This window comes from Madurella fahalii (assembly GCF_045866475.1).
Source record: "Madurella fahalii IFM 68171 DNA, scaffold_4, whole genome shotgun sequence".
NCBI classification, from domain to species: domain Eukaryota; kingdom Fungi; phylum Ascomycota; class Sordariomycetes; order Sordariales; genus Madurella; species Madurella fahalii.
Genome location: NW_027263974.1, coordinates 2,630,011 through 2,655,719, shown reverse-complemented (window position 1 = coordinate 2,655,719; position 25,709 = coordinate 2,630,011). Strand labels below are relative to the sequence as shown.

The following is a 25,709-nucleotide window of genomic DNA, read 5'->3' as shown; positions in this document are numbered from 1 at the left end:
GCCGAGGGCTGCCCCCTAACTCGGCAGAGTCCACCACCATTTATTTTATTTTATTTTCTTCCGCGTCTTCAATCCGTTATGATGCTGAGAAGCCGGCCTGTTGGTTGCGGATGGGGCCGGGTGTGCCTAGACTTTCTACAGTGGAGGGCGGCGGATTCTACAACAGCAACCAGCCATGCTGGTTATTCTCCTCCGTGTCGTGTTTTCAAACCCATGTATAGGAAACAGCCTCACCTACTTACCTGCAAGCGGATGCTATGGTTGGGATGTCACAGGGTCATGATGCTAGCAGAAAACTTTCCTTTTCCTGTCCAGGTTGATCTTGATTCGCTTTTCCCGTTTCTATCATTCCCTTCTGCATCATCTGATCTCCTCTTATATACCACTACCAAATACCAAGCGAGAATCGGCAGAGTCATTTACGCTCCTTTCCTCTTACGGCCGATGGCGGGCGTCAATGGGTTGCATGATCTGAGGTTGAGGGGCTTATACTTGTTGGTGGTCCGTCTGGATTTGTCCTCTTTGAACTGCCTAGTTTTGCTGAGCGCAGAAGCCGAGATGAAAATACACAAAGTTATGGCAGTTATCTACCAGTGTCGACATTGTGAACAAACGGGCGTCTTGTACTGTACTTGCGGAAGAGAACGTCTCGGATTGTTAAAAGCATCCCACCATACCGTGCCCCACGTAGAACCCAGATCTAACACAAATTTCACCAAGGTATTGTTATTTAATTTAGCCCTTGACTGTTTATTTCTTTTTATTTTCCCCGTTCCTGTGCCAGTGAAGGGTTAGGTTATATAACAGAGTAGGGGGGACTGCGATATGGAGAGTCGCGTCCTGCAGCCCGAAAAGGCGCTCTCGTACCCAAAATCAGGTTTCTTCTCTTCGCCCTCCAACTATGTGCCGCTCTGCCCACGCGCTAGAGGAAATAAGGGTTAAACTTTTCTAATGTTAGCGTCCTGGAATGAATACAGTGATCGATGGCACTCCTATACAAGCACCACAGCTCGGTTGATCAACCCACATCATATTGATAGCAGCTCATCTTGCCTTTATCACCTCAGTTCCATTCAACAGATCATTCGAGCACTTCAGGATCTGTATTTATTGGGTATAGTCCACCAACCAAACCGCGTTGAAGCAGCCGTCTAAACACAAAACACAGCATAAGGTATATCGCCAAACTCCCTCCCACCCGGTACCGAAACTGGTAAGTTGATGACCGAAAGACATACACGTTGCAAACGCCTGATGAAATGCCTTGCAATATGTGTAGTTTCCGATTCCCGTTTGCTTCCCATGCATCCTGACTCGTTGAGATTGCCATTCCCAGGCACCCGCTTTTAGATCCGAATCTGTAGTAAGAGAAACCAAGACGGCCCAATTATCCCCGTCTATTGTTTTGTTGAACTTTTGGCACCTTCCTTGTATGCCCCATCGCCCGAAACTCCCTTACCGCAACATCTGGTTGCTAGCTAGCTATTTAGATGCCAGCATCCATCCTCCAGCCTTCAACGGGGAGGGGGAAGGTCTCGGACCACTTAGAAATCTCCTTCTTTAGCTCATTGATACGAGCAACTTCGCCACTGGCGACCTTGAACTTGAAATCCTTGAGCTTGTTGGCCTCCTTGGGTAGGGCGGCCTGAACATCCTTGCAGATCTTGATGCTCTCATCAATGTAGCGGGCAACCCGTTCAAAGTCAGCCTCGCCAAAACCACGGCTGGTCATGGCCGGTGTGCCGATGCGCAGACCACCGGGGGTGAGGGCGCTCTTGTCACCTGGAACGCTGTTCTTGTTGCAGGCAATGTTGATCTGCTCGAGGACGGCCTCAACACGGGCGCCGTCGAGGCTCAAAGGGCGAAGGTCGAGGAGAACCATGTGCGAGTCGGTGCCGCCGGACACAAGTCTGTGGCCGAGCTCCGTGAACTTCCTCTCAAGGGCCTTAGCGTTGGCAACCACCTTCTTCTGGTACTCCTTAAACTCGGGAGTGGCGGCCTGCTTGAGCGCGACAGCGAGTGCGGTGATAGTGTGGTTGTGGGGGCCGCCCTGGTGACCGGGGAAGACCGAGAAATTGATCTTGTCCTCCAGGTCATAGAGCGTCTCCTTGCCGGTCTTGGGGTCGACAGACCGGACGCCCTTACGGAAAAAGATCATGGCGCCGCGGGGGCCACGGAGCGACTTGTGGGTCGTGGTGGTGACCACATCGGCGTACAGGAACGGCGAGGGGATGACCTCGGCGGCAACGAGGCCGGAGATGTGGGCAATGTCGACAACCAGGTAGGCGCCAACCGAGTCGGCGATCTTACGCATGCGCTCATAGTCAATCAAGCGGCAGTAGGCCGAGGTGCCGGCAACGAGGATCTTGGGGCGGAAGAGTTGGGCGTTCTTCTCGAGCTGGTCGTAGTCAATGATGCCGGTGTCGAGGTCGACACGGTAAGGCATGGTCTCGAAGTAGGTAGAGACGGCAGAGATCCTGGAGCTCCGAGTTAGCAACGGTACATTTGAGAGGTCGGGATTGGAGAGGCTACTTACTTCCGCTGGGGTGTCTGGTAGCCGTGGCTAAGGTGGCCGCCGTGCGGGAGATCCAGACCCATCAGCCTGCCGTGAGGAGGCATAATGGCCTGGTAGACTTGAAGGTTGGCGGGGCTGCCGCTCAGGCATTGGACGTTGACACCCCATTTGGCGGGATCGACATGGAAGGCCTCAAGGGCACGTCTCTGACAGAGGAGCTCGATCTCATCGATGTGCTGGTTGCCGCCATAGTACCGAGCACCTGGGTAGCCCTCGGAGTACTTATTGGACATTGGGGAGCCAAGGGCATCGAAGACGGCCCGCGACGTAACATTTTCGGAAGCGATGAGGATGATGGACTCACGCTGGCGCTGAATCTCTTTTTTCTAGGAACAATGTCAGTCGGTTCGCCTGGCGAGCAACAAATGGGAGTAGGCAACGCTCACCATGATCTCAGCGACCTCAGGGTCCGAGTCCAGGAGGGACTTCTCCAGCATCTATGTGGCGGTGAGTCAGAACACCGGGCGGGCGGGCGGGCTTCTGGGCAGGAATGGGAACAAACCTCCTTGTGAGACTCGGGGAGCGCGTACGTCGCCATTGTTAGGGTGTTTGTGGGGTGATCGACAACTCAGGCGTCACCAGTTGGTGAGAATCGAAGCTGGTGAGGGGATAGGGGATAGGGGATAGAAGGAAGAATAGCGATGGGTGAAATGCTGAGCTTCGGGCAGCTGCTTTTGTGGGGGGTTGCAGAGAGTAGAGTTGAGGGGGATCGGAGCAGAAAAGAAAAATTCAGGACCCCGCAGTGCGCAATCAAGCATCGGTCGCGGAGCTGAAGAGAGGGGTTAGTGGGGTCAGAAGCCGCCTGGTGTTGCGGAACTGAAGCAATTGGCAAGCCCCACTATGCATATATCGAGGATTACTTGCAGCTAGCCACCTCCGAACGCAGCGATCTCGGTCACCGGTAGGCAGCTTGGCGAGGCCGACCGAGTACTTCGTATAAGCGGAGCGATTACACTTTATCCCTCAACAAGTATTTGTGTCACAATCCGCCATGTCAAGCACCTAGATCACACGCGGCGTTGTTTACGAGAGTACTCGTCGTCACGGCTTGCCGATGCTCGAATTCTTATTAGAATGGTCGAGCCCCTCGATTGAGGGTTTGCTCGGCAGCCCGGAGCTCAGGACCACGAACGGACCGGTGGCTCTGGGCCGATGGAGTCCAGCCGCGGGCATTCCAGGGGCCCACCATGATTAGCTCGGATGGGCTGGGAGAAAACTCCCGTGGCAAACGCAAACGCAGTTATAAACTACGCGTAGACACTACGAGTCTCACCTATGGACACGGGATTACAGGCGCTACTTTTGGTTGATTGACCCGATTGACTTCCGGGGCCGCAGCTGGAAAGCCCCGAGCAAAGCCAAGTGTTACACTCTAGCGATCCTACACCCGGTCACCTTGTCCCCGTGGCTAAGGGATGACTGTTTTCCAGCTCTCCGTGTCCTCCCCCCCCAGCCCCTCTCTTGGTTCTTCGAAACTCCCGTGATGTGTGAACGCAGGGACATGATGGAACTTGCGCTCTAAGTATAAGTTTGGTCTCTTTTATCAAAATTTGGTCCCCAGGACCCTCTCAGCCTTAATTATGTAATCACCCAAAGAACCCGTAGGCTGTCGCGCCCAGGTCACGTGCCGCCATGGGCAATGGCATTGAGCCCCACAAATTGCCGTAAGCAGCGCTAGCGCCAGTCTGCCTCGCGCTGGCTTTTTGTAACCAACCCTGGGGAACGACGGCCCTCCCCGTCTTCCTCCTCTGCTGCACTCAGAAATCGTTGCATGAAGGAAAAAGACCATCGGATGCCGTATGCACAGAAAGCCCCAGCTGTAATCGACCTCGGGGATTGTCTCGCCATCGCATGCAGCGGTTTTGGATGAATTTGAGCTGCCCAGCGTGCCGGCCCGCCGACGATAAAACTTTTTGGAGTTGCAGTACCACCGAGCAGCGTCCTCCCTTTCGCGAACGCGAATCGCGCTACAGACAGAGGCCAGCTAAATCAGCACGGCCAACCCATCCCACCTTTCCGGGGCCCTGACCTCGACGGCCCATCGCATATCCCCCCGCCAGCCATGGCCTCGCCCGCCGTCGCCGCGCCCCAGCTCAACGGCGTCGCAGCATTGTCGCGTCCAGACTCGCCCGCTTCAATCAATTCGTCCACCAAGCGGAAGCGCGGCCCCAGCGACGAGGACGAGCCCGGCCCGGACGCCGACGAGCCTGCCAAGCACCCCGTCAATGGCCTGCGCGTTTCTGGGGACAACACGTCGCTTATCCGCGATTTCTTCGATGTTTTGGAAAGGTATGCGCCGCGTTGCTGTCAACCCGCCCGCTGTGTCCTTCGCTCAATTGCCCCTTGCCTACCGCTGTCCCCTGCCCACAAGCACTGACTTTGGGTGATCCTAGCCATGACGCCAACGACAACGCCATCCTCAAGCGCCCGCTCCCCGATCCTATCCCCGATGGCGAGCCTTCCGCGAAGCGGGCGAAATCAGAGGAGAGCAGTAAACCCACTACCATCGCCGAGAAGGTGATGCAGGGCGCCTACGAGATCCTAGATGACCTAGTTTCCGACGTAGTCCAGGTTGCAAATGCGCAAATCAAGGAGCTCGAGAAGATAGACGCTTCGAACCATGAGCACGCCATTGCCAGGACGGTCGCATTTAGGAGCAAGGCTCTGGAGCTCTACAGACGAGAACTAGCCTACCCCAACGTCCCTCGGCCGCCATCCGGGAGAGCCTCTGTAGGTGAGACACTGCCTACAAGCGCAGGTGGTCTCGTCCTGACAGCAGTCGGCGCCGCACCCACTTCGAGGCCTCTTTTCACCAGCCTGCAGCAGGCCCCGGCAAGCGATGCAACCGTCGAGCCTATTCATGAAGGCGCCCTGCCTAGTGGTGTCACCGTGACCAGGATCTTGTCAGGTGTCTCCGCGACTTCCGACAAAGGTTCCCGCCCCCCGACGCTGGGAGAGTTGTTTCCTTCGCCCCGGAACCTGCCCCCTCTGCAGCCGCCAAAGGCTCCCAAGAACACTACGAAAAGCAACGTATTGACTTTCTATCATCCGGAGCTGACCGAAAAATCAAGATACCGGACTGGCACGTATTTCTCTCAGACGATCTCAGCAGGCCATTGGTTGGACTACAGCAACGCCACGCCGACAATCCATGCCAAGACAAAGCAGCGCGAGCGCGCTCAGAGTTTGGCGGGCCATAAGCCGTCAACAACCGAACTCGAGATGTCCGAGATGGAGGCTCTCTTCCGAGGGGCCTTCTCCAGCTTTGCGCCCTGCAAGGATGACACGGCAGCCATCGTCCCTTCGGGCCAGATTAGCCGTATCTGGTGGCAACGCGTCGGCCGGCGAAACTTTGCGAAGCTGGTCGACTCGGATTCTCCCGAAGAGGAGAATGAGGAGGGAGCAGCTGCGGATTCCACAGTGGCTATGGAGATCGACGAGGATCGTGTGAAAGACGCCATTGAGAACTGGGACGAGACCGCGATCGATCCAACTCTTGACCATGCCCTCGGCAAAAAATCTGATCACGACAAGGAAGTTGACGACCTCCTGGAAGAAGTTTCTGATTTGATTGAGACGCTTGCGTCCTATCAACGAAACCGAAACCTCACCCTCCCCACAAGCCAGGACCGTTATTCAGCCGACCCAGTGAACGGTGATATGTTGCGGAACGGCAGTCTCTCGCACCAGCCGAGCGAGGAGGAAATGATGACATACCAGACACTGAAGGCCCAGTTGGCGTTGATCATACAGACCCTGCCCCCTTATGCCGTGGCCAGACTCAATTCAGACAAGCTTGAGGAGCTGGCTGTGAGCACAAGGATTGAGATCCGCTCAGACGAGTATCGGGGAGTCATGGAGGAGGACGAGCCGGCACGCCTCGCCCGGCAAGCCGCTCAGGCAGTGGCGACGTCAAACCAACGCCAGCAGCCGCACAGGACACCCAGCGTTTCCGGGCCGTACGCCCACCCGCAGTATCAGGCGCAGTTCACGCCATCGGCCCGTCCCATTACGAACGCCCAGCACTTCCCGCAGACGCCAGTCCGGCAGCAGGCGCCAAATATGTACCCGCGGGCGCCGTCTACGGTCCCCGTTCCGCAGCCCCACGTCCAAGTTCAGCCCCGGGCGCCTCCCCCAACCCAGTTCAGGCAGCAGATGTATGCACCGCAGCTGGCCAAGGCCCAGGGCCCTTATGGGCACTCCAACATGCCACAGCAGTATGTTGCTAGTCCCACGCAGCCACGGATGCCGCAGCATCCCAATTATAACATTGGGCAGTCCGGTACTCCCAACCACCGGTACCCGCAGGGTTATTCGCCTGCTGGCTACCAACAACACCAACCAATCCATCCCCAGCACCCTCAACACATGCAGCATTCCCCACATCCGCAGCACGCCCCCCACCATCCTCCACATCAACCCCAGCACTCGCAGCACTCGCAGCACTCGCAGCACTCGCAGCACTCGCAGCACTCGCAGCACTCGCAGCAACCGCCCTTCTCGCCATACGCCAATGGCGGACAGATGCCCCGGACCATGTCGCCGCAGGTCCCACAAGCACACCCATACGGCCAATCGCCGACACCGCCTCAGCAGCACCAGCAGATGGCACGACCGCCATATGGGAGTCCGGCGTCAGGAATGCCGCCCAACGCGGTACAGCGCCAGTACGGCCCCGGCTCGCCTGCTATGATGCCGGTGGGCGGTGGTAACAGGCCGCCGCCGTCCAACCTGACAGGATTCGCGACGGTGATGCCCGAGGTGCAGCAGCGGCAGGTGATGGAGCAGGCGCGCGCGCGGGCTGACGCGGAGCAGCGCGCCAGCGGGCACATCGCCAAGGCGGCGCAATCCCAACAACCACAGGTGGTCGGGCTCGAGGGAATCGGGCTTGGGGGGCAGATGGACGTGCACAAGGTTGCGGCCGCCAACGCCAAGATGCAGAATAATAACGGTGGCGGAGGCAACAATGGGGTTTCGCCAAGCCCGTCGAAGGCACCGCCGCAGATGCAGCACGCCGCGCCCAGTCCCGTTAACGGCGGCCCCCCGCCAACTGCCGGTGCGAGTCCCAGACCACCGAGTGCGGCGAACCCTGCTCCAGTGGCTCCTTTATAAGGAGCGGATTTTAAAAGTGTACGGGGGGGTTGAAAAGGGCCTTCAAAACATTTGTATTAGTAGTACCAGTGCGAGCAGAGGAGAGCCGAGAAGAGCAGCAGCAGGACAAGAAAGGATGCCACAGAGGGCAGTTTAATACCTAACCTAACCATGGCTGTTGTGCGAGCGGGAGAGAAGATGATATGGAATGATCTAATGGGACGGGTTCGGTGCAGCTGATAGGACACTGGCGCGGACTTGATTGACAGGAGTTGAATTGAGCTTTCCTTTTCGAGAGGTGGTCAAGTTAAGACGTTCTTCTCGGTCTGACTGACTGATTGAACGCTTGATTGGTCGATTGATTGGTTGGTTTGTCGGTTCGGTTTGCTTGACTGGGTTCTCTGTGCAACGTTTTAGGTTTTACGGGAAGAAGGGAGGTGTGTGGTTTATAAAAAGCGGATTGTAGCGAAACTCGGCACTGTTGATTTTATTTTCTGGTTTTGTTACGTGCTACTGGGTGAGAAAGGGGGTTATGTATAATCAATAGGTATACGGGAAGGCCGAGTGTGGTTTTTTTTTTTTTTTCAGAAGCGGCGTTTTGGTTGCTTGTTTTCACAAGGAATCGGCTTGTATACTCCTGCCAAGATCCACATATCACTCTCATTCTTTTTCTCCGTCCATTCAATAATTGAACCTCCACCTGTAGGCTGGGCAGTACTTCAGGCGCGGGGCAATACAAATCGGTATCGGAACGTGTTCGTTAGGAGTGGATATGGTCTGCTGGGCCTATTCGAAACGTAGATGGATGTTGTACTCTTGAGTTCGGTTGGGTTGATGGTAATTCTTGAAAATAAGAGAGGAGCCGAAGGGATGGGGTAGACGAATTCCAAATTTTACGAAGAGCAACGTGCATATATGTTTGATGAGTGATCCGGAATGTCTATAGACAGAGGATGGTGGGGTGAGAGTTGCAAGAGATTTGTCAACACAGACTCCGTTTAGCCAAAGCGGAAAGGGGGAAGGCTTCACTGCTGCGGAAGCAATTCAGTCGTGAGTAAGATGTTTCAATCGTCAGCCATGGCGGCTTATATAACTGAGTTGGGTATCATGTTTAGTCTCTGCCCTCTAGAATTCACCCAAACGCGCTCATTTTGAGGCTATGTCTGTCTTGTCTCCTTTCTGCATGTCTGCCCTCAGGCCGCGCAGCTCAGTAAGCAGCTCGGTCTCAAACACGTCGTACTTCTCCATGTATAACCTTCGAAGTTCAAACGCGACCTCAATGGCAATCAAAATGATAATGATCCACTCCAGCCGCGTGCTGTGCTTCTCGCTCGACAATTTCTCGCTAATATCGAGCACGCCCTGCGCCACGTTGACCACCTCTTGTGCGTATGTCATCTTGTCGTTGAGCGTCTTGATGCGTACGCCGACGTCCAGAGCCTTTCCGATCTTGGCGTAGTACGTCTCCAGCTTCTCCTCGCTATCCCAAAAGATATCGGGCAGCGCGTCGGTCAAGTCGTTGTAGTGGTTCAGCTGGCTGCGCAGGTTCAGAAGCTCGCCCGCCTTTTGCAGGATCAGTTCGCGCGATAAAGGCGCCCGCAGACCCTGGGATAGCCGGTCCGGTATGTGCCGGGTGCTTTCGAGATAACGCGTCAGAGAGCTCTCCAGCACGGCTAGCTTGGTGCTACGGGCGAGGCCGGATGAGAAGGCGATCTTGGCGAGCGTCGTGTCTTTGCGGTCGCCATCTTCAACCTCGCGCCGTGTCCCCAGTACTACCACGTCCCCGTTCACTCGGCTCTGCTCTTGCTCTGGGTCGGCTTGAAAGTCAAGGTCCTCGACCTCCTTGTCCTCCACAAAGGGTGTCTCGGCGGCTGGGAGTAAATGTTTGGTGGCCAGAGTGTTGACTACGTCCGGCGGAAGCGCCCAGGTCACAACGGTGCCTGAAGGGAACACGAAGATGTCCCCGTTGTTGAAGCCCCGCGCATGCACCACTTCGTGTAGCTCGAAGCCCGTGCCCTCTGGATCGAGGGTGAAGCCGTGATTCGTGAGGATGTCAACGACCCTCTCCATGTCGAAGGACTCGGCCACGCACACTGCGCTGATAGTTGAACTGCCGTCCGGCCCTGGCGGGGTCTCGGTAGCGAGTGGTGACGGTTTCCCGGGCACGCCCTTCTGCGCGACAATGGCGACGCGGTGCAGCGAGTTCTTCAGCGGCTTACGTTTATTTTGGGCTGCTGCTCTACCGCTCTTCTTGTCAACCTTAACCTCAGACACAGACGCGGAGGATGGCTCTTTTCCATCTTGTTGTAGGAGCACATTGGAGGTAAAGAAGTTACGTCGGCGCGGGATCCAGGCTGTCGAGGTGCGGTGGAAGCATCGCTGGTGGAGGAGGGGTCGAGATGCCGGTGCGAAGTAGGAGACGCTGGCGCTGCGCGCGGCCGGTCCAAGATTCGGCATAAACGGCTTCATGGCGGCGCCATTGAAAGCTAATTGACCTCGAGTCGATCAATAACGGAGATCTCCTTCGGTGGGAAGTGGCGTGCGGCCGGCACGGTAGATTCGACGACTTGCTCCGTCCAAAATGTATTCCGGGGCCGGCAGGCAATCCACAAATTTCAACGCAACGTCATGTATTTACGGCGCCTTACACATTACCTGTAACTTACCCTCACGTTGGGACAGCAGGGTCCCCAACCTTCGAGCTCCACATGTTCGACCTGCTGCTTCCAGGAACTGTTCGATATTTGAAGCCGAGGAACTCCTCAACGCGGACTTAGCAAGCACAAGGGCTTCCTAGATCGCTCCCAATGGAATCAGACATCCGCGTCGAGGATTACCTCGACGACAAGCTGCAGTCGACAACCGACTTTGAGCACCTGGACACGTTGCTCAGCAGCGTCGAGTTCCAGCGCAGCCAGCTCCAATCACAACTCGATGATGCCACGCGCGAGCTCGACGAGGCCCGCCAGTCGGCCGCAGGCCGCCAGGCCGCTCTCATGGCCCAGATTGACGAATTCCAGACGCTGCAGAAGAGCATTGACATCCGCCTCCAGATCATCGCCGAGTCTGACGCTCCCGACGAGGCCATCCGCCGCCTCGAGCTCCCCATGAAGCAGCTCCACAAGGTTGACCTCGCCTACCGATATCTGCTGCTGCTGCAGGATGTTGAGGGCCTCCGCCAGGCCGCCCGCTCCCATCTGCCGGAAACCCCGAAGGCTGCCCTGGAGCCCTACACGCGGTTGAAACAACTGTCGCTTCGCCTCAAGGAGCTCCGGCAACAAGCCGACGGGGCCGCTGTGCATCTAGTCACGCACGTCGAGTCCGTGGTCGAACGGTTGTGGGACGAGATGAAAAAGACTATGTGGCAAGAGCTCGAGGAGGTGCTGAAGCGGCGCGGTTGGCCGAACGTCGAGCCGGACGCCGAGGTGGACGAGGAGTGGCTCCGGTGCTTCGAGAAGCTCGTCGACCTGCAGGTACCAGAGATCCTGTACTCGAGTACACCTGTTAGCCTTCTCCCGGTGGATGTCATGGCCCAGATATTTGTCAAGGAATTTCATTTCCACTTTCTGAGCGACAAGGCGACGAGTAGCCCGCAAGTCATTGGCGCTCACTGTTTCCCGTGGTTCTTGTCCCTGATTGAAAAGTGGGAGGACTTCTTTAGGGATAACTTTGGTCCCATTCTGGCGGCAAAGTTTGAGGACACGGTTGTGTCTCACAAGATGGTCTACATGGACCCTGTTTGCGCTTTTATAACCTCAATGCTACCTGCCATGAGGGAGAAGGTTGCTACAACGATTGCGGAGACCGACGGGAATCCCGTTTTCCTTAGCAGTCTCCTTGCCCAGCTCATGACATTTGACGAGAGAATCCGGTCTGGTTTTACCTACGATGGCGGCGATGCCGAGGACGGATGGGGTGGCCTGACATCAGAGGTGCTGAGCAAGCACTTTCGGACCTGGCTGGATGCCGAAAAGCGGTTTGCGCTGGAGCGTTACAAGGGGATCATGGCAGCACAGGACGCGAGGAATATCGATTTTGACTTTGCTGGCACCGGGAAGACCAAGCCCACATTCGCTGCTGTCCGGATCGTCGACCTGCTTCGCTCCGTCACCACGCAGTACGAACGGGTCAGACGGTTCTCCCACAAGTTGCGCTTCCTCATAGACATCCAGCTGACCATTCTGGATGAATATCACGACCATCTCAGGGGTACACTTGAAGCATACTTAAGCATAACTTCGACGGTCGGCAGAGCTTTTGGTGTGACAAAAGAGCAGCTGGCCGCTTTGGAGGGCACGGGGGCGCTCGAGACACTTTGCAAGGTTTACGGCAGCGCCGACCATATCGTCAACACACTAAAAGACTGGAGCAATGAAGAGGTGAGAGGCGGTCTTTCTCCCCTGGGTACTCGCATTCTGACCCCTGCAGTTTTTCGTCACACTGTGGGAACAACTCCAGGCAAGGGCCAAGGCCAGCGAAGATCAGAACAATCTTGCCGGCGGCATGAGCTACGATCACGTTCGGGACCGGACTTCGGCAGCTGTCGGCAGTGAGGAGGACAACGGGGTTCTCTTCGACGAGACCATTGCCGCATATAGCCAGAGAAGGCAGCGGGCCCAGGAGTTCCTGTCTGAAGCCCTGGTCGACTCTCACCGCAAAGCTTTCAAGGCCTACCTCCATCGACCACAATGGAGTACCATTGCAGAAGATGCTTCTCCAGGTGAGCTGCGGGCGGACAACAGGAGTGTGTACTCAGTTGGTTGACTAGAACGCAGCGGATTTGGCAGTCACGGTCGAATTAGACGAGCCTTTGATTGTGAGCTAGCCTTCAATACTAAAACTGCATCAGCCGTGCTAACCTTGGCTAGATCCTGAAGCGGGATCTAGATTTCCTCTCACGCGCTCTCGGAACAGCCGTGTTCCGCCGGGTCTGGCGCGAAGCCTTCGAGAAACTCAACAACACGCTCTGGAGCGAGGTCTTGATGAGCCACAAGTTCACAGCGTCCGGAGCAGCCCAGTTCATGCGTGACGTGCACGCCATCTCGGCGCTTGTCGAGCGCTACATACCCGACGGGTCCAGCTCGCTCGGCAGCCTTAGCGATGCTCTTCGGCTGCTCAACCTGCCCGTAGAGGTGCAGGAAGGCACTATGTCGCTCAAGCATGCCACCGACATGGTGTTCACCGACAACACAGAGGCAAAGAAGGTCTTAAACGAACTGGAAATCGACTCGTTGACCCCCGCCAACGCCAGGCAAATATTGCAGCGCCGGGTAGAGAACGCCGAATGAGGCCGCTACATAGTGCTCTATTACAGAAACACAAGATAATGTGCCAGGCCGATGATTCGGCCCTGTTCCCGCTCTCGGCTCAGCCTGTTCGTGTTGCAGCGCCCGTTGAGGAGGCTGGCCTCGCAAAACCCGTGAAAGATCCTCAACTTTCCGTTTGCGCACCGTCCATCGCAGTGGCCCAGTCCACGTCGCAGCTTGGCTCCGTTGAGCGCCAGTCAGAGAGCTCATCCCAACAACAACCCCCCACCCCTCGCTCAGTTAATCGCCCGCATCGTCATCTCCACCACGGCGAACGTCCCCGCACTCACAGGCATAGCCCTCAACAACGTCGGCCCAATCCCCTTCCAGAACCCCCTCATCCCCTCGGCCCTCCACGTCTGCCCGAAACAATCCCTCATACTCTTGTACCGCTGCTGCGTCCCGAACCCATCAGTCTGCATCTTGCTCTTGACCACGTCAAACGGGTAGCTCCCCAGCCACAGCGCCTCCCCGGCCAACCCGCCGTACAGCGCCACCTTGTAGCTCGGGATCTCTTTACGGTCGATCTTGTTGCGCTTGGCGTCGGCGTTCATGAGCCACTCGAACGCGAGGAACCACACACCGTACGCCTGCGCCTCGCGCAGGACCGTCACGGCCTCGCCGCGGTACAGGCCCCCGCCGACGCCGCCCTGCGCGCACAGCTTGCGCACGCAGTCCCAGGGCCCGCGGTACAGGCGCGCCGCCTCGCCGTGGGGCTGCGTCTGCAGCCGGATGCGCACGTGCTCGATGGGGCCCGAGATGACGCTGTTGGCGACGCCGGCGAAGGCGCCCGCGGCGTAGTACTCGCCGTAGCTGAGGGGCGTGTTGCTGGGCTTGCGCTGCTCAAGCCAGCGCCGCGCCGAGTGGAAGGCGCCGAACTGGATCGACACGCACGCGCCGATGCCGAGCAGCGGCGTCAGAGTGCCCTTGTAGAAGGCCAGGGGCCCTTCGTGCTTCCAGATGGAGGTAGCGGCGGAGAGGGCCGAGGGGTAGGCTGTGCTGGTCTGGAGGCGGACTTTTACGATGTCGAAGGGTTGGCCTGACGCGGCGGGGCAAGAAAAAGGGTTGGTTAGTTAGTTGGGGAGCTTTGGGGGAGGGAGGGAGGGATGGGACCGGGAGCATACCGATTAGTACCTGCGCAATGCCGCCCGCCGCGCCCGAAAATAAGTCCTTTGCTGTCTGCAGCGCGCCCGAGTTGCCGTCGTGGGCTTCCATGTCGGCTGCTGAATCGGCCATTGTGTCTGTCTGGGCCTGACTACCTGGCTGCGCTCTCTGCTCTCCGCCCTTTAATCTGACCGCCGATGTTTGCCGGTTTACTTATCGTTTGGTACGGTGGAGGAGTGAACGAGTATCCAGCGGAAAATGAAAGGAAACAACCAATTCAATACAGTCCAGTCCAGTCCAGTCCAGCCCAGGTCAGTTCGGTCCGCCCGGACACCTCACCGTCAAACAGCTCAGAGATGGGAATATTATCACTCGTCGCTTCCGGCGTCGGCGTCGCCTATCGGCGCGTTTAAATCAATCATTGATCCGCGGGGTGTGGGGCCGTCCCTGGCGAGTGGGTCCATGCCAAGAGTGGGCGGTGGGTTCTGGATTCGATGGCGTGCTTTCCAGTGCGTGATAATTGCATATTCCATTATCCGGCCGCCGATGATGATGGATTACGGCCGGTGTGCTTTGTAAGGATGCCGAGCACGCAATCCGTCCCGGCTCGAACACCTTCTACATTACACCCTTGAGGGTCGTACACATTAACTAGCCGGTGGTAAGCATCGGCCATCCCCAAAAGACTGGGCTGCCCGCCTATTCCTAAATTGGTAATGCCCTCCAATACATTTGAGCATTTTGCGGTGGCCAGAGAGCAGACTTGACGCAAGGGCCGTCTCCCGTCAAAAGCACACAACTTGCCCCTACACCCTCGTCACAACATTCCGCTTCTCTCCCATCGCCTGCGCCTGCGCCTGCGCCTCAATCTGAATCGCCTCCTTCAGCTTGCCCACTACCTCGGGCTGCCCACTAAACGCCGTCTCCAGCATCTCATCCAGCTCCCTCTCCGCCTTTGCCAAGTTCTTCCCTCCCAACTTATTCCCCCCTCCCACGCCCCTCGCCTCATTCACCACTCCCGCCCACCGCCTCGTGAACCCATAGATGCTCTGCCTCAGCAGCTCATCCAATTGCTCGCTCGCGTCGTGCACCTCTCCCCCTCCGGCGCCGGGGACCGGGGTACTCGCGCCGCTCCTCGACCAGAGCGACGATCCCGGTATCCGCGAGGGCATGGGAATATAAGTGCTCAAACTGCCGAAGCTGCTCAGCAGCCCGCCAAGTAGGTTCTGCGGGCGGATGGTGTCCCAAATCTGCGTGAAGTGCTGCATGCTCCCCGCCATGTACCCGCCGGGCCCCCTAGCAGCAGCACTGTGGCCGCCGCGCACATCGCCAATCTCGAGCGTGAGCAGTTCGTTTTTGAGGATCAGCAGGTTCTTGATCATGAACAGGTCCGGGTCTGTGCCGTTCTTGGTGGATTTAATGCGCCCTTCAGCGCGCTGGAGCGAGGCAATAGATTCCTTAACGATCTTGAAGATTACGGGGCTGTTGCGTTGCTGTATGTATTAGGGAAAGTGTGGTGTTAATATTGCGTGAACGACGGCCCCGGGAAGAGAGGGTTGGCGTCTGTTGGACTTACACATCGCTCCTTAGGCATGGATTGGTCAAACATGACAAGGAGATCCAGGGCTCGTTTTATGGGAAGGAAGGCGTTGGAGGCGATGTCGCCGTTGGTTCCTGGCCCAATCTTTAGTGCCTCAGGGGGCACGACTGCTTTTGTTATCGACTTGGCGATCTCGGCCTCGAAAACCGCGTCGGTGAACGCCCAGAGGTGCTCAGCGAGAAGCCTAGCGGTTAGCTCTCGGCAGCGGCTCACGAAGGGTGTTTCCTCTTCGTCGTAATCGAGGAGTAGGTACTCGTTGGTGATCCATCCAACGATGTTGCAGATGGTTTGCAGGTCACTTGACTGCAGAACAGGCTGAAGGCTTGAGGCGATAGGTACCACATTTGTACCTGTGAGAACGGAGCGCTGGTGGGACCTGAGAGCCGCGAACGCCGACCTGGGGTCCGTCGAGTACAGTGCCTCGATGGAGAAGATCTTCCGAAAAAGTGAGGCCTCCTCGTAGGAGCGTTCAAAGCATTGCTTCACAAAATTCCTAGCCGCCGTTTCGATTGACTCTTTGGCTTCTGTCCTGAAGGCGTCGAGATCGTGCTGTACTATTGGCTTGAGATCGCGCTCCCGTGCCGCCCAATACGTGTGAAATAGGTTGCTCGCCGTATTTGCGTAGATATCGGCGTTTGCGTTTTCTAGCGCCTGGCCGTCCTGCTCGTAGGCGCTCCGCACCACTGTCTGAAGATTCGGAATCAGAAAGTACGACTCCAGCACCATCTCTTCAAAGCGGCCGTAGGCGAGGGCATGGCGTGCTGATTCCGACTTCGTGGCTGCGATCTGGCGGGATATCTCGGCAGAGACCTTGTTCAGGTGGTTGACGAAGCCCACCTCGAGCAAGTGCAGCGCTTTGGTCAGCAGCGCCTGATAGCGTGCGAGGTACGATTCGGCGTCTCGGTAAGATGGCTACACCATGTCAGCGCGCAGCTTCGGCCTCGGAGGCGCTATCAGAATCAAAGACTGACATTTTTTGTCATGAAGTTTATACAAGAGTCGAGAGTCGAAAGAATCTTAGTAAATTCACTCCCGTCGACGAGCCGGCCGGCGCCAGGGGCATTCAGCCGCCTGGTGATGGGGTCGAGGTAAGAGTAGTAGGATAAATCACTGCCGACAGACTCAGCGAGGGCCTCAAGGCGCTTCTGCTCTGTCAAAAGGCCGTCACACTGCGCCTGGAAGGAGCTGGTCTGCTCGTCAACCGCACGGAAGGATTGGCAAAGTGACTCGAGCACCTTGAGAGCGCTGTCGGCGTCGGCGATGAGGGTTCCGAGATGCCGCTCTGTCATAGCCAGTTCGTCGTAGTAGAGCCTTGCAGCCCGGTCAGCACCCAGGGAAGATGAACAGAATGTTCCCACATACAGATATTCCTGCTGGCTTGCCCGCAGCAGCTCCTTCTCTAGAGTGTCGTTATGGCTCTCCTCTTCAGCCGGCATGCCCGTTGCCGCCGACTCGGGAACAGCCAATGCTTCCCAGTTGCGGCCGCTCCGCCTCCTCTTCCGTTTCTTCTTCGTGCCATGGTCCGAGAACTGGGCTTTCACAATGTCGTAGAAATCCGAGTACGACTTGGCTCTCCGTGACAGCGTCGGTTCGGGTGGCGCATTGACATCGTCCTGGTCTTCGAAAAGCGCTTGGAGAGGCTGCGCGGCGTCGGCGTGTTCTGCGGTACCCTATTCGATGCGAAGCTTGTCAGCGCCGTTCCGGTCATGGGCGACACATTGAGGGCGGTACATTTGGCTGTTGGAGGAGGGATCCTTTTCGTCGATGCCCTGTCCCTTGGGACGCGGGAGGCGCGCGGCGCTGTTGGAAATCTGGCACGAAGCTGTACCAGGAATCTTCGTACATGTTCGATTTCGTGATCAGTGGCCGCTGTCGAGGCCCGAATTTTGGCGGACAAAAAGGTACCTGACCGGTACTGGCACTCGGCTGGCGTTCCGTGTTCCTCGGGGCAATTAGGTAGCAAGAGGGCCCGGCCTTACCCATTCCACCGATGGCGTATGGCGGGGAAGCGCACGAGCCACTGCAATGCCGGCCGGTTTGTGGAAGCTAAGGCTTTTTGGGGACTGCTTTTGCTAAACCGACTAATAGTAGGCGCGAAGAGCCGCGCATACTTGCTCAAAGTGACCTCACTCTTTCAAGCCCATCGACTGTTTCCCAGGGCCGCATTGACTACTGGTTCGGTCTATTAAGATGGCCAGGCAATGAGCGTGCCAACGACTTGAACTCAGTGAGACGCCCCATCATGGCTTCATCTGCTCTGTACCGGGCTGCTCTGCGCCCATCACCGCTCCGCGCGGCAGCGACGGGCCCTTCGCAATGGGCGCGCTATGCGAGCTCCTCGCCCAGGACGTCCCGGCTGCCCTTCCGCGTCGCTCTCGCAAAATGGACTTTTATCACCGGGTGCGGCGTGGGTACCGCCTGGCTCTATTGGGTTTACTCCCTCAAGCGGGCACAGCTGTTGCCGTCTGGAAAGGCCGAAAAGCCCGAACATGCTGAAATTGCCTACGAGAAGCCGCGGAAGAGGCCTAGCTCCAAGGAGGAGGGCCGCGACTTGGTGAGCTCGCAGCATCTCCAGGTCAAGAAGAGCTGGGAACAACCCGGCGTCTACGCCTGGGGTTCCAACGCTGGGAAAGTGGTTGCTCCCGACTCGGACGAAACCGTCATCAAGACACCGCGTCGCATCCCCTATTTCGACGGCCAGATCCTGCGCGATCTGAAGCTGGACCGTGACTTTGGTGCTGCCGTTACCGAACGGGGTGATCTCGTGCAGTGGGGCACCGCCTTCTCCAAGGACGCCGCTGCTCCGGAAGTCATCCTGAAGGGCAAGGATATCACCAAGTTAGCAGTTTCCCGGGACCGCATCATTGCGCTTTCATCCAATGGATCCGTCTACTCTCTCCCGGTCGCCAAGTCGGACCAGGCGTTGGGCACGAAACAGACGGGCACATCATGGTTCCCTCTTTGGTCCGAGGCATCGTCTGCCGGCTACCGGTCACTCAAACCCCAGAATCTGGGCTGGGGTGAGAAGATCATCGACATCAAAAGTGGTCGCGAGCATTGCCTATTGCTGACCTCTAAGGGCCGGGTCTTTTCCGCCGCGGCGAGCTCCGAAGAGTTTCCGTCGAAGGGTCAACTCGGTATCCCGGGCTTGACTTGGCAGACGCGGCCTAAAGGCCCGTATGACCAGCCGCACGAGGTGGGCGGCCTGCGTGGTCTCAATATCAAATCAATTGCTGCCGGCGACTTCCATTCGCTAGCGCTTGATAACGAGGGGCGCGTCTTCTCCTTTGGCGACAATACCACCGGCCAGTTGGGATTCGAGCTCGAGGTTGGGGCCTTCCATCTTGATACGCCTTCTCCGATTCCTATCAACAAGCTCTACAGTGGGACAAACCTAGTGCCCAAGGTCACCTCTATTGCCGCCGGCGGACTGAACAGCTTCTTCACGGTAGACGCGACCAGACTTCAGGGCCAAACTCTGAGCGAAATCGCTGACCTTGGGAGGGTTGCTGCCGACACGTGGGCGTGCGGCGAAGGAATACATGGTAATCTAGGCACGGGTAGGTGGACGCACATTTCGGCCGTGCCCACCAAGATCAAGGCCCTCTCGGGTCTTTATGAATACGACGAATCGACGAACCGCGTGGTCCCAATCCGGCTTTCCCGCATCGCGGTTGGCAGCACGCACGCCTGTGCCGTCCTCGACAATTTCACGCACTTGACCGCTTCGGGTCAAACGTCGCCCAACGACACGAACTTTGGGGCTGACGTGCTCTGGTGGGGCGGCAACGAGTATTACCAGCTGGGAACGGGTAAGCGGAACAATGTTAATACGCCGCTGTATATCGGGCCGCTCGATGGCGGCCAAGGGGATGCAGAGATGGGTAGGAAGGGGGAGACGCACCGGTTCCAGATAACGCCAAGGAAGACGGTGCGCCTGGGCGAGGATGGAAAGGGTAGGAAGGCAAGCGTCGAGCAGAGGGTTGAGTGTGGGCGCTATGTTACGGCTGTGTATTCGGGGGCTTAAATTCTGGGGCTTAAACTCGGACTCTCAACTCTACCGTCAGGGGATATTTGTGGATAGCGTTTGCAATTTCCAATATACTGTACTGTACAATCACGCCACTTTTCGTGTCTTTATGCGCTGATGGATCATGAGGCACACTGCTCCACCTCTTGCGGTCTACGCTAGGACAACGGAATCCAGACATCTATTCACCGCTGCTGTCGTAAACTGGCCGTATTGTTAGGTCGGCAAGTTGCCGTTCTGCGGCGCTGTCTCCGCTTATGGAATCCCGGCGTAGCGGCCGGCGAGCATGGGGAGGGTCCAATGGACAAACGAGAGGCTGTGTGCTATTTTAGGATGCTACGGTAGAAGACGCCACTCTCAATGACGTCGTTTAATGGCTGGGCAGGCACCACTCAGCGCCCATCTGTCTGTGCACTAATGTCGGAGTCAGCCTCCCGAGTCTACCTCTCTCGTGACAAATGCGCGGGAAGCGAAGCTGGTCATTTGTGATCTGTGACTGATCGACTCGGCGGACTGCAAATGCAGGTGTACTTTTGTGTGGGGCTGATCAGCGGATAGTTGGGGTAAGGCGCGGCCCACTTACTCCGTACTGTAGCGACCGCAAGCCAAGCAGCCGGGCCGACCCCCTTTGCTTGATCAGTGGGGAGCCGTGCAGTGGGTCATCGGGGGAGGACTTTGCCCTTTCCCATCAGCGCATGTGGCCAGAGTTGGAGGAAGCTCCCGTCCGTGCATCTGCAGCACGGTCTTGGATTTGTTCGTTGTCCCATCCCATCCCATCCCTTCCAACGTCACCGTTCCTTACGAGGCAATCATCTGCGCCATCCTGGTGTCGCCGACGCACAAATTCCAGCACCCGAGGACACATTTCTCAAGTATTCAGTAAGCAACTGTCTACCGAACGAGCGACGGACAGTTTTCCTTCTGGGCCAACTTTCCCAGAGTTGAAACGCAACGACAGCCAGCAATTGCGCCCGGGGATCGACCTGCCGATTTCCTGCATCTGCATGTTCGCACGTGCTCTAGAGTACAGTTGCTTTCTCCCGCCGCGGCTGCTTTCAAACCCGTCCTCCCCGCCAGGGACTCCATAACCCCTACTTTACCCCTCGTTGCGGTCGCCGCGCGCTGCCGACTGCATCCTCGTAATTTCCCTCAACACCACTCAACAACACCCTCCGAGCCGGTCTCGAATTGCTATATCTCGGTTCACGATACAACTGCGACTGATTGCGTCATCGCCTGGAAGGCGCCGGATCGCTGATTCCGGAATGGACCACCTTCCTCGGTTCCACCGACGCCGAAAGGATGTCGCCGCTCCGCCCCTGATCACAAGCGACCTCTCGGCCAAGATGACGTCTCCGCCGGGCGATCCGCATTCCGTGTCGCCGATGCGTCCATTCCAGAAACTCAGCCCCTTCAGGGTATTCCACCGCTCCTCTGGCAAGCGGGCGCGCGATTCCCCCCCGGCATCGCTTCCGCACTCGCCCGCCGAGGCGCCCGCGCTTGCCAGGGACAGCGCCGATGGCCGTCCCGTCTCTCCGCTATCTCTAAAGACCGACAGTGCTGGCGAGGAGCGGCAGACGACGGCGAGACCGCCGAAAATGCCTGCTTTTCTCGACTTGAGCGACCACGGTGGGTTTTCGCTCCCCTCCCGCATTGCCCTACGCGAGCGACTAACCGGCGCAAACCTGCAGACATCATGAACAGGTTCTCCGAGCTCGTATGGCGTGAGCGCAACCGTCTAATGCAATCGGTAACCAACCCGTCGCCTGACTTCCGCTGGGCGCGCGTAACCGGACCACATCTTAAGACGCTCGACCGGTACATGAACGTGCAGCCGTGGCACAACAACCGCATCAAGCTGCAAGTCCCCGAAGGGCACGTTGACTACATCAATGCCTCGCCGATCGTCGTGACATCTTCGCACTGCGCCGCCCCGGCAGGGCCCGACCGATACATCGCCATGCAAGGCCCCAAACAGACCTCGACGGACCATGTCTGGCGCATGGTGGTCGAGCAGCTCGAGAGCCCCGGTGTCATTGTGATGCTGACCGAGACACACGAGGGCCACATGGAAAAGTGCTTCCCGTACTTTCCGCGTGGCAAGGAGGATCCTCCCCTGGAGATCAACGAGCGTGACGAGTTTGGCGACGGCTTCCGAGCGACGGTGCGGTGCGAGGGCATAGAAGAGACGCCAGCCGGTGACGCGATTGAGCTGCGAAAGCTGGTTATTCGCGTACACACACGGCCCAGGGTTCAGATGACCGTCAGCGAGACGCCCAGGACTCCGGAACCGACAGCGACGGAGGAGACGGACGCAGATTCCGACGTCAAGATGAAGTCGCCTAGTCCCAGAAAACCAACTGCAACAACCACGTCAGACAATGCCGCATCCCCACCCCAATCCCCCAAAATAAATACAGCCCCTGCTGCCTCGGAGGAAGAAGAAGGAAAAAAAGAAAAAGAAAAAGAAAAAGAAAAAGAAGAACAGCAGGACCAACAGGAACAAGAAGAGGAACGCATAGTCTACCACTTTCTCTACAAGAAATGGCCCGACTTCGGCGTCCCATCCCTCTCCGACCTCGACAGCTTTTTTACCCTGATGCGCCTCTCGCGGGAGAAGAACGCGTCCCCAAACAACCCGCGCATCGTACACTGCAGCGCGGGGGTCGGCCGCAGCGGGACCTTCATCGCGCTGGAACATTTGATGCGGGAGTTGGATGCGGGCACGCTGGCTAACTACGATGAGTCGTGGGATACAGCAGAAACTGCCGGGGACGCGGGGCTGTGGTTAGAAAAGGGGGACCTGGTGTTTGACACGGTTAATCAGCTGCGGGAGCAGAGACGGACCATGGTGCAAGCCGAGTCGCAGTATATATTTATTTATCGGGTGCTGAGGAAGCTGTGGGTGGAGAAGTATGGCGATAGCGCTCCCAAAGCTGAGGAAGCGGTGGAGGAAGGGGGTGAGAGGGCAGCCAAGAGGCTCGAGGTCGACCCTGAGTTGGTTGAGGGGGAATAATCCGTTTATTGAGTGATGGGGCATTCATCAGCCTCGTTGGCGTCATCATCATTTGTTTTAACGCTCGGATCAGCCGGTTGGCGCGGCAGTTTGTACGTTGCGCTATTTTTTTTTTTTTTTCTTTTTCTTTTTCTTTTGTTCCATCATTCTTCACATTTCCGGGGAATCACTGCATAAATATCCGGTTGGGAGGCAGTCACAGGTTGTCCTGAGCTGGAGAGAAGGGGGGGTTCACTCGAGGGACAAGTCGGATTGTAATGCGGATGGGTTAGGGGGGTGATGATGGGGCATAGATGGGTATCACTTCTCCCTTACCTTAATTTCTTTGTTGGGAAAACGGCATCGAGCATATCATACCATCAGCATTACTATCAATGCCACTCAACGGGCCGAAGCCGGAAAAGATTACATCATTTGTCTAATTTTGTCTTCTTTTTTTCCCCTTCTCTCAATTAGTTATCATCATTATTATTTTTTTCCCCTTCCCGTCGCAGGATACACAATTGCCTCTTTACTTCGTCGTCCCTCGAGGGACGGGGAGCCATCCGTTAGATACCCAGTCATGTTCATTCCTTTCGGTTTATACAACATATACTAGGCATATACTAGGCGTTTTCAGGGCAGGTTAGGATTGCAACAGGGAACCAATGGCAAGAAAAACAGTCATTCCCTATCTCACACTCAGTGTCAAGCGGAAGCTACCTGTTCTGTTATTGTGTCTAGAAAGGAATAACCGTCTTTACCTCTTTCTTTTTACCGCTGCGCGCCGGAGGGAGGCCCCCTTTTTCTACTATTTCCACTTTTCCCCACACTCTCTTGCATCAGCGTGCCCGGCCGTCTGCTTACAAATGGCAGCATTGATTCTTTGATGATACTGCTAGTGTTTCGCTATGGGCCGTGTCCGGTTCTTGAAAGAGCATGTATTATAGTGGGTAGACAATTCTGGGGATTATAGGGCCAAGGTTGGTGGCATTGCGCTTCTTTTAACAACTTGCTCTTTGCGATTCTCACGGCGAGAACTCGGAGGGCCGAGGATGATTATTAGACCCAAAGTCCCGTCTCCTAGCCCCTGTCTCCCAAAGCAGCCCTTCTGGGCATGCCCAGCTGCTAACCGAGTTTTACCTCGGGTGAATTCCGCAGGGCCTCCTGCCTTCCTCCAAGGGTAGGCATGACAAGCGATCATGTTGCACACGGATAGAAGCGGGCATACGTCCCGACTCCAAGCGGGAATCCGGGTTTGCTTGTTGCATCTTTCATGTCATCTCATCTCATGAGCTCTGCCATCCCACGTCATGCTCTACCATGTTATGCCGGGCACGGACACAGACAGATCTACACAGGGCGCGGAGGGCGGCATCGGGCCGGATACACATTTTGCCTCGCCGCGTTCCCCCGTCCGTGGAGTCTGGTGTAGACACTCGTGACCAACGGCAGGTCCTTTGTTTCCAGACAGCTAAGCATTCGGTCCTTAGAGCGACCTGAGAACGGACTTGACAGCCGGCTACGCGTACAATCCAATGTTACACCTGCGAACGGTGGACTGCGAGTCCCACGTGCAGAATAAATTAAATAATGGATTGTGTCCCTGGAGTGGGTAATTATAGCTCAGACCGGAAGTGAAAGTAACATCAAAGGCGGGGCTGGAAGGGCACACAAGATGAAGCACGTGGGCGCTGCACAAGGCTTACCCGTACCGCCCGCCTGCCTTGTCCTGTCTACCCCAGCTTTCGCGCTGTTACGTAGAGGAATCATCGGCGACATAACGCACGACAGCAAATTGCGCGCCGACACCGGCTAAGCCGCGTGGGAGGGATTCTGGCAGGGTGGGTGGGACGTTCCATGTAACCATGGGCCATACCCGCAACGGGCTCGGTAAAGCAAAGGCAAGGCAAGGCGAGACAGCCGAGGCGGGGACACGGGAAGGTTGTCGCGGCCGGTAGTGGATGGTTAGAAGGGTATCGGACCGCTACGGCTAAACTTTGTTCGCTTAGGCATTAAGGGTAGCTTGGACCGGTAGTCGCATGCTAGCGCCATTGAAATGGTTTGGAACTTTTGAACCATCGACTTTGACTCGGTTGATGCTCTCATTGCGACGTCAATAGAGAGCGTCGGGTTGCTTATCATAGCATGCAGTTCCGGGTGCAGATCGTGAAGCTTGTCTGGGGCAGCACCGGTTCGCAGAACTGGGACCGAGTTGCAAACGGCCAGAGGACGAAACCGCCCTTCCGTTCGTCGCGCTTCGCCAATTGACCCCAACGGCGACACACGGCAGCCATGCCTTGCATGTCCTTGCAGCACGGCCGCTCTTGCAACATAAGCAATTGGCGGCTCGCACTCGCGACCATTGTCGGAGTGCCCGGTAAAGTGGGCAAACAGGAACATGGGGTCTCGAATGAAGCTGGGGGCAACGGTGGGGTCGATGCACATGCGACATGGCGGGCGTGGTAATAATGGCGGCTATAACGGTTACAAGTACGGATACATGGGTTCCAGTATTCGAGGGTCTGTGGGAGGTGACGTCGACTCAATTGGTTGATGCTATTTGCTGACCTGTCACTTCTGAATTGCCCAGTGCCATGGGCCATTCGACAGATCCCAAGTCGTACAGGGCCGTCGGATGGGAGCTTTCCAAGGCTCAAAAAATATTCTGTCGGATGCGGGCTCTCCCGTCAACCAAATCCGAAAGAATCGGCCAAAGGCCAAGACCGGCAAAGTGCTGAACAGAATGGCCTCGACGGTCGACTGATTCACCGAAGGTCTCGGGGCTCAGTGCACCCCGGGGCGTCGGGTGGGCCAAAGAAAAAAAGACGAGGAATCCCACGTGGTAAGGCCCACCATTTAGGGCGATGATTACTAGACGGTGCAATGACTAAGTGCGCGGAGATGAGAGTCCCACAGCACAAGGCTTTGACGGCTTAGCGTCGCCTTGGGAGCGGAGTGAGGTAAAAACGGATCCCAACGGCCGGTTGCTGGGCTTCCCATTGTGC

General features: G+C 56.9%; 8 protein-coding genes across 8 annotated transcripts; 4 read left to right on the top strand and 4 right to left on the bottom strand.

Annotated features, from left to right (window-relative positions):
- Window positions 1–1,486: 1,486 nt before the first annotated feature.
- On the bottom strand, window positions 1,487–3,113 carry SHM2 (Serine hydroxymethyltransferase, cytosolic; the record flags this gene model as incomplete). The annotated part of the gene is made up of 4 exons (XM_071063179.1): window positions 1,487–2,477; window positions 2,537–2,901; window positions 2,962–3,012; window positions 3,078–3,113. 4 exons carry the CDS (start codon window positions 3,111–3,113, stop codon window positions 1,487–1,489), a joined length of 1,443 nt encoding a protein of 480 aa, XP_070919280.1.
- Window positions 3,114–4,637: 1,524 nt separating this feature from the next.
- Window positions 4,638–7,687, top strand: MFIFM68171_07758 (uncharacterized protein; the record flags this gene model as incomplete). Its single annotated transcript, XM_071063178.1, has 2 exons — window positions 4,638–4,864; window positions 4,969–7,687. The coding sequence occupies 2 exons, from the start codon at window positions 4,638–4,640 to the stop codon at window positions 7,685–7,687; spliced, it is 2,946 nt and encodes a 981-aa protein (XP_070919279.1).
- A 1,125-nt stretch (window positions 7,688–8,812) lies between these two features.
- Window positions 8,813–10,135, bottom strand: MFIFM68171_07757 (DUF155 domain-containing protein; the record flags this gene model as incomplete). The annotated part of the gene is made up of 1 exon (XM_071063177.1): window positions 8,813–10,135. The coding sequence occupies one exon, from the start codon at window positions 10,133–10,135 to the stop codon at window positions 8,813–8,815; it is 1,323 nt and encodes a 440-aa protein (XP_070919278.1).
- A 338-nt stretch (window positions 10,136–10,473) lies between these two features.
- On the top strand, window positions 10,474–12,954 carry MFIFM68171_07756 (TIP-1 family-domain-containing protein; the record flags this gene model as incomplete). Its single annotated transcript, XM_071063176.1, has 4 exons — window positions 10,474–12,045; window positions 12,095–12,386; window positions 12,442–12,482; window positions 12,535–12,954. The coding sequence occupies 4 exons, from the start codon at window positions 10,474–10,476 to the stop codon at window positions 12,952–12,954; spliced, it is 2,325 nt and encodes a 774-aa protein (XP_070919277.1).
- Window positions 12,955–13,208: 254 nt separating this feature from the next.
- Window positions 13,209–14,208, bottom strand: YMC1 (carrier protein ymc1; the record flags this gene model as incomplete). The annotated part of the gene is made up of 2 exons (XM_071063175.1): window positions 13,209–14,011; window positions 14,097–14,208. The coding sequence occupies 2 exons, from the start codon at window positions 14,206–14,208 to the stop codon at window positions 13,209–13,211; spliced, it is 915 nt and encodes a 304-aa protein (XP_070919276.1).
- Window positions 14,209–14,882: 674 nt separating this feature from the next.
- Window positions 14,883–17,521, bottom strand: COG3 (Golgi transport complex subunit 3; the record flags this gene model as incomplete). The annotated part of the gene is made up of 5 exons (XM_071063174.1): window positions 14,883–15,569; window positions 15,653–16,588; window positions 16,648–16,987; window positions 17,039–17,346; window positions 17,408–17,521. The coding sequence occupies 5 exons, from the start codon at window positions 17,519–17,521 to the stop codon at window positions 14,883–14,885; spliced, it is 2,385 nt and encodes a 794-aa protein (XP_070919275.1).
- Window positions 17,522–17,918: 397 nt separating this feature from the next.
- On the top strand, window positions 17,919–19,703 carry MFIFM68171_07753 (Regulator of chromosome condensation; the record flags this gene model as incomplete). The annotated part of the gene is made up of 1 exon (XM_071063173.1): window positions 17,919–19,703. The coding sequence occupies one exon, from the start codon at window positions 17,919–17,921 to the stop codon at window positions 19,701–19,703; it is 1,785 nt and encodes a 594-aa protein (XP_070919274.1).
- Window positions 19,704–20,971: 1,268 nt separating this feature from the next.
- Window positions 20,972–22,722, top strand: MFIFM68171_07752 (Tyrosine-protein phosphatase 2; the record flags this gene model as incomplete). The annotated part of the gene is made up of 2 exons (XM_071063172.1): window positions 20,972–21,335; window positions 21,398–22,722. The coding sequence occupies 2 exons, from the start codon at window positions 20,972–20,974 to the stop codon at window positions 22,720–22,722; spliced, it is 1,689 nt and encodes a 562-aa protein (XP_070919273.1).
- Between the last annotated feature and the right edge of the window lie 2,987 nt (window positions 22,723–25,709).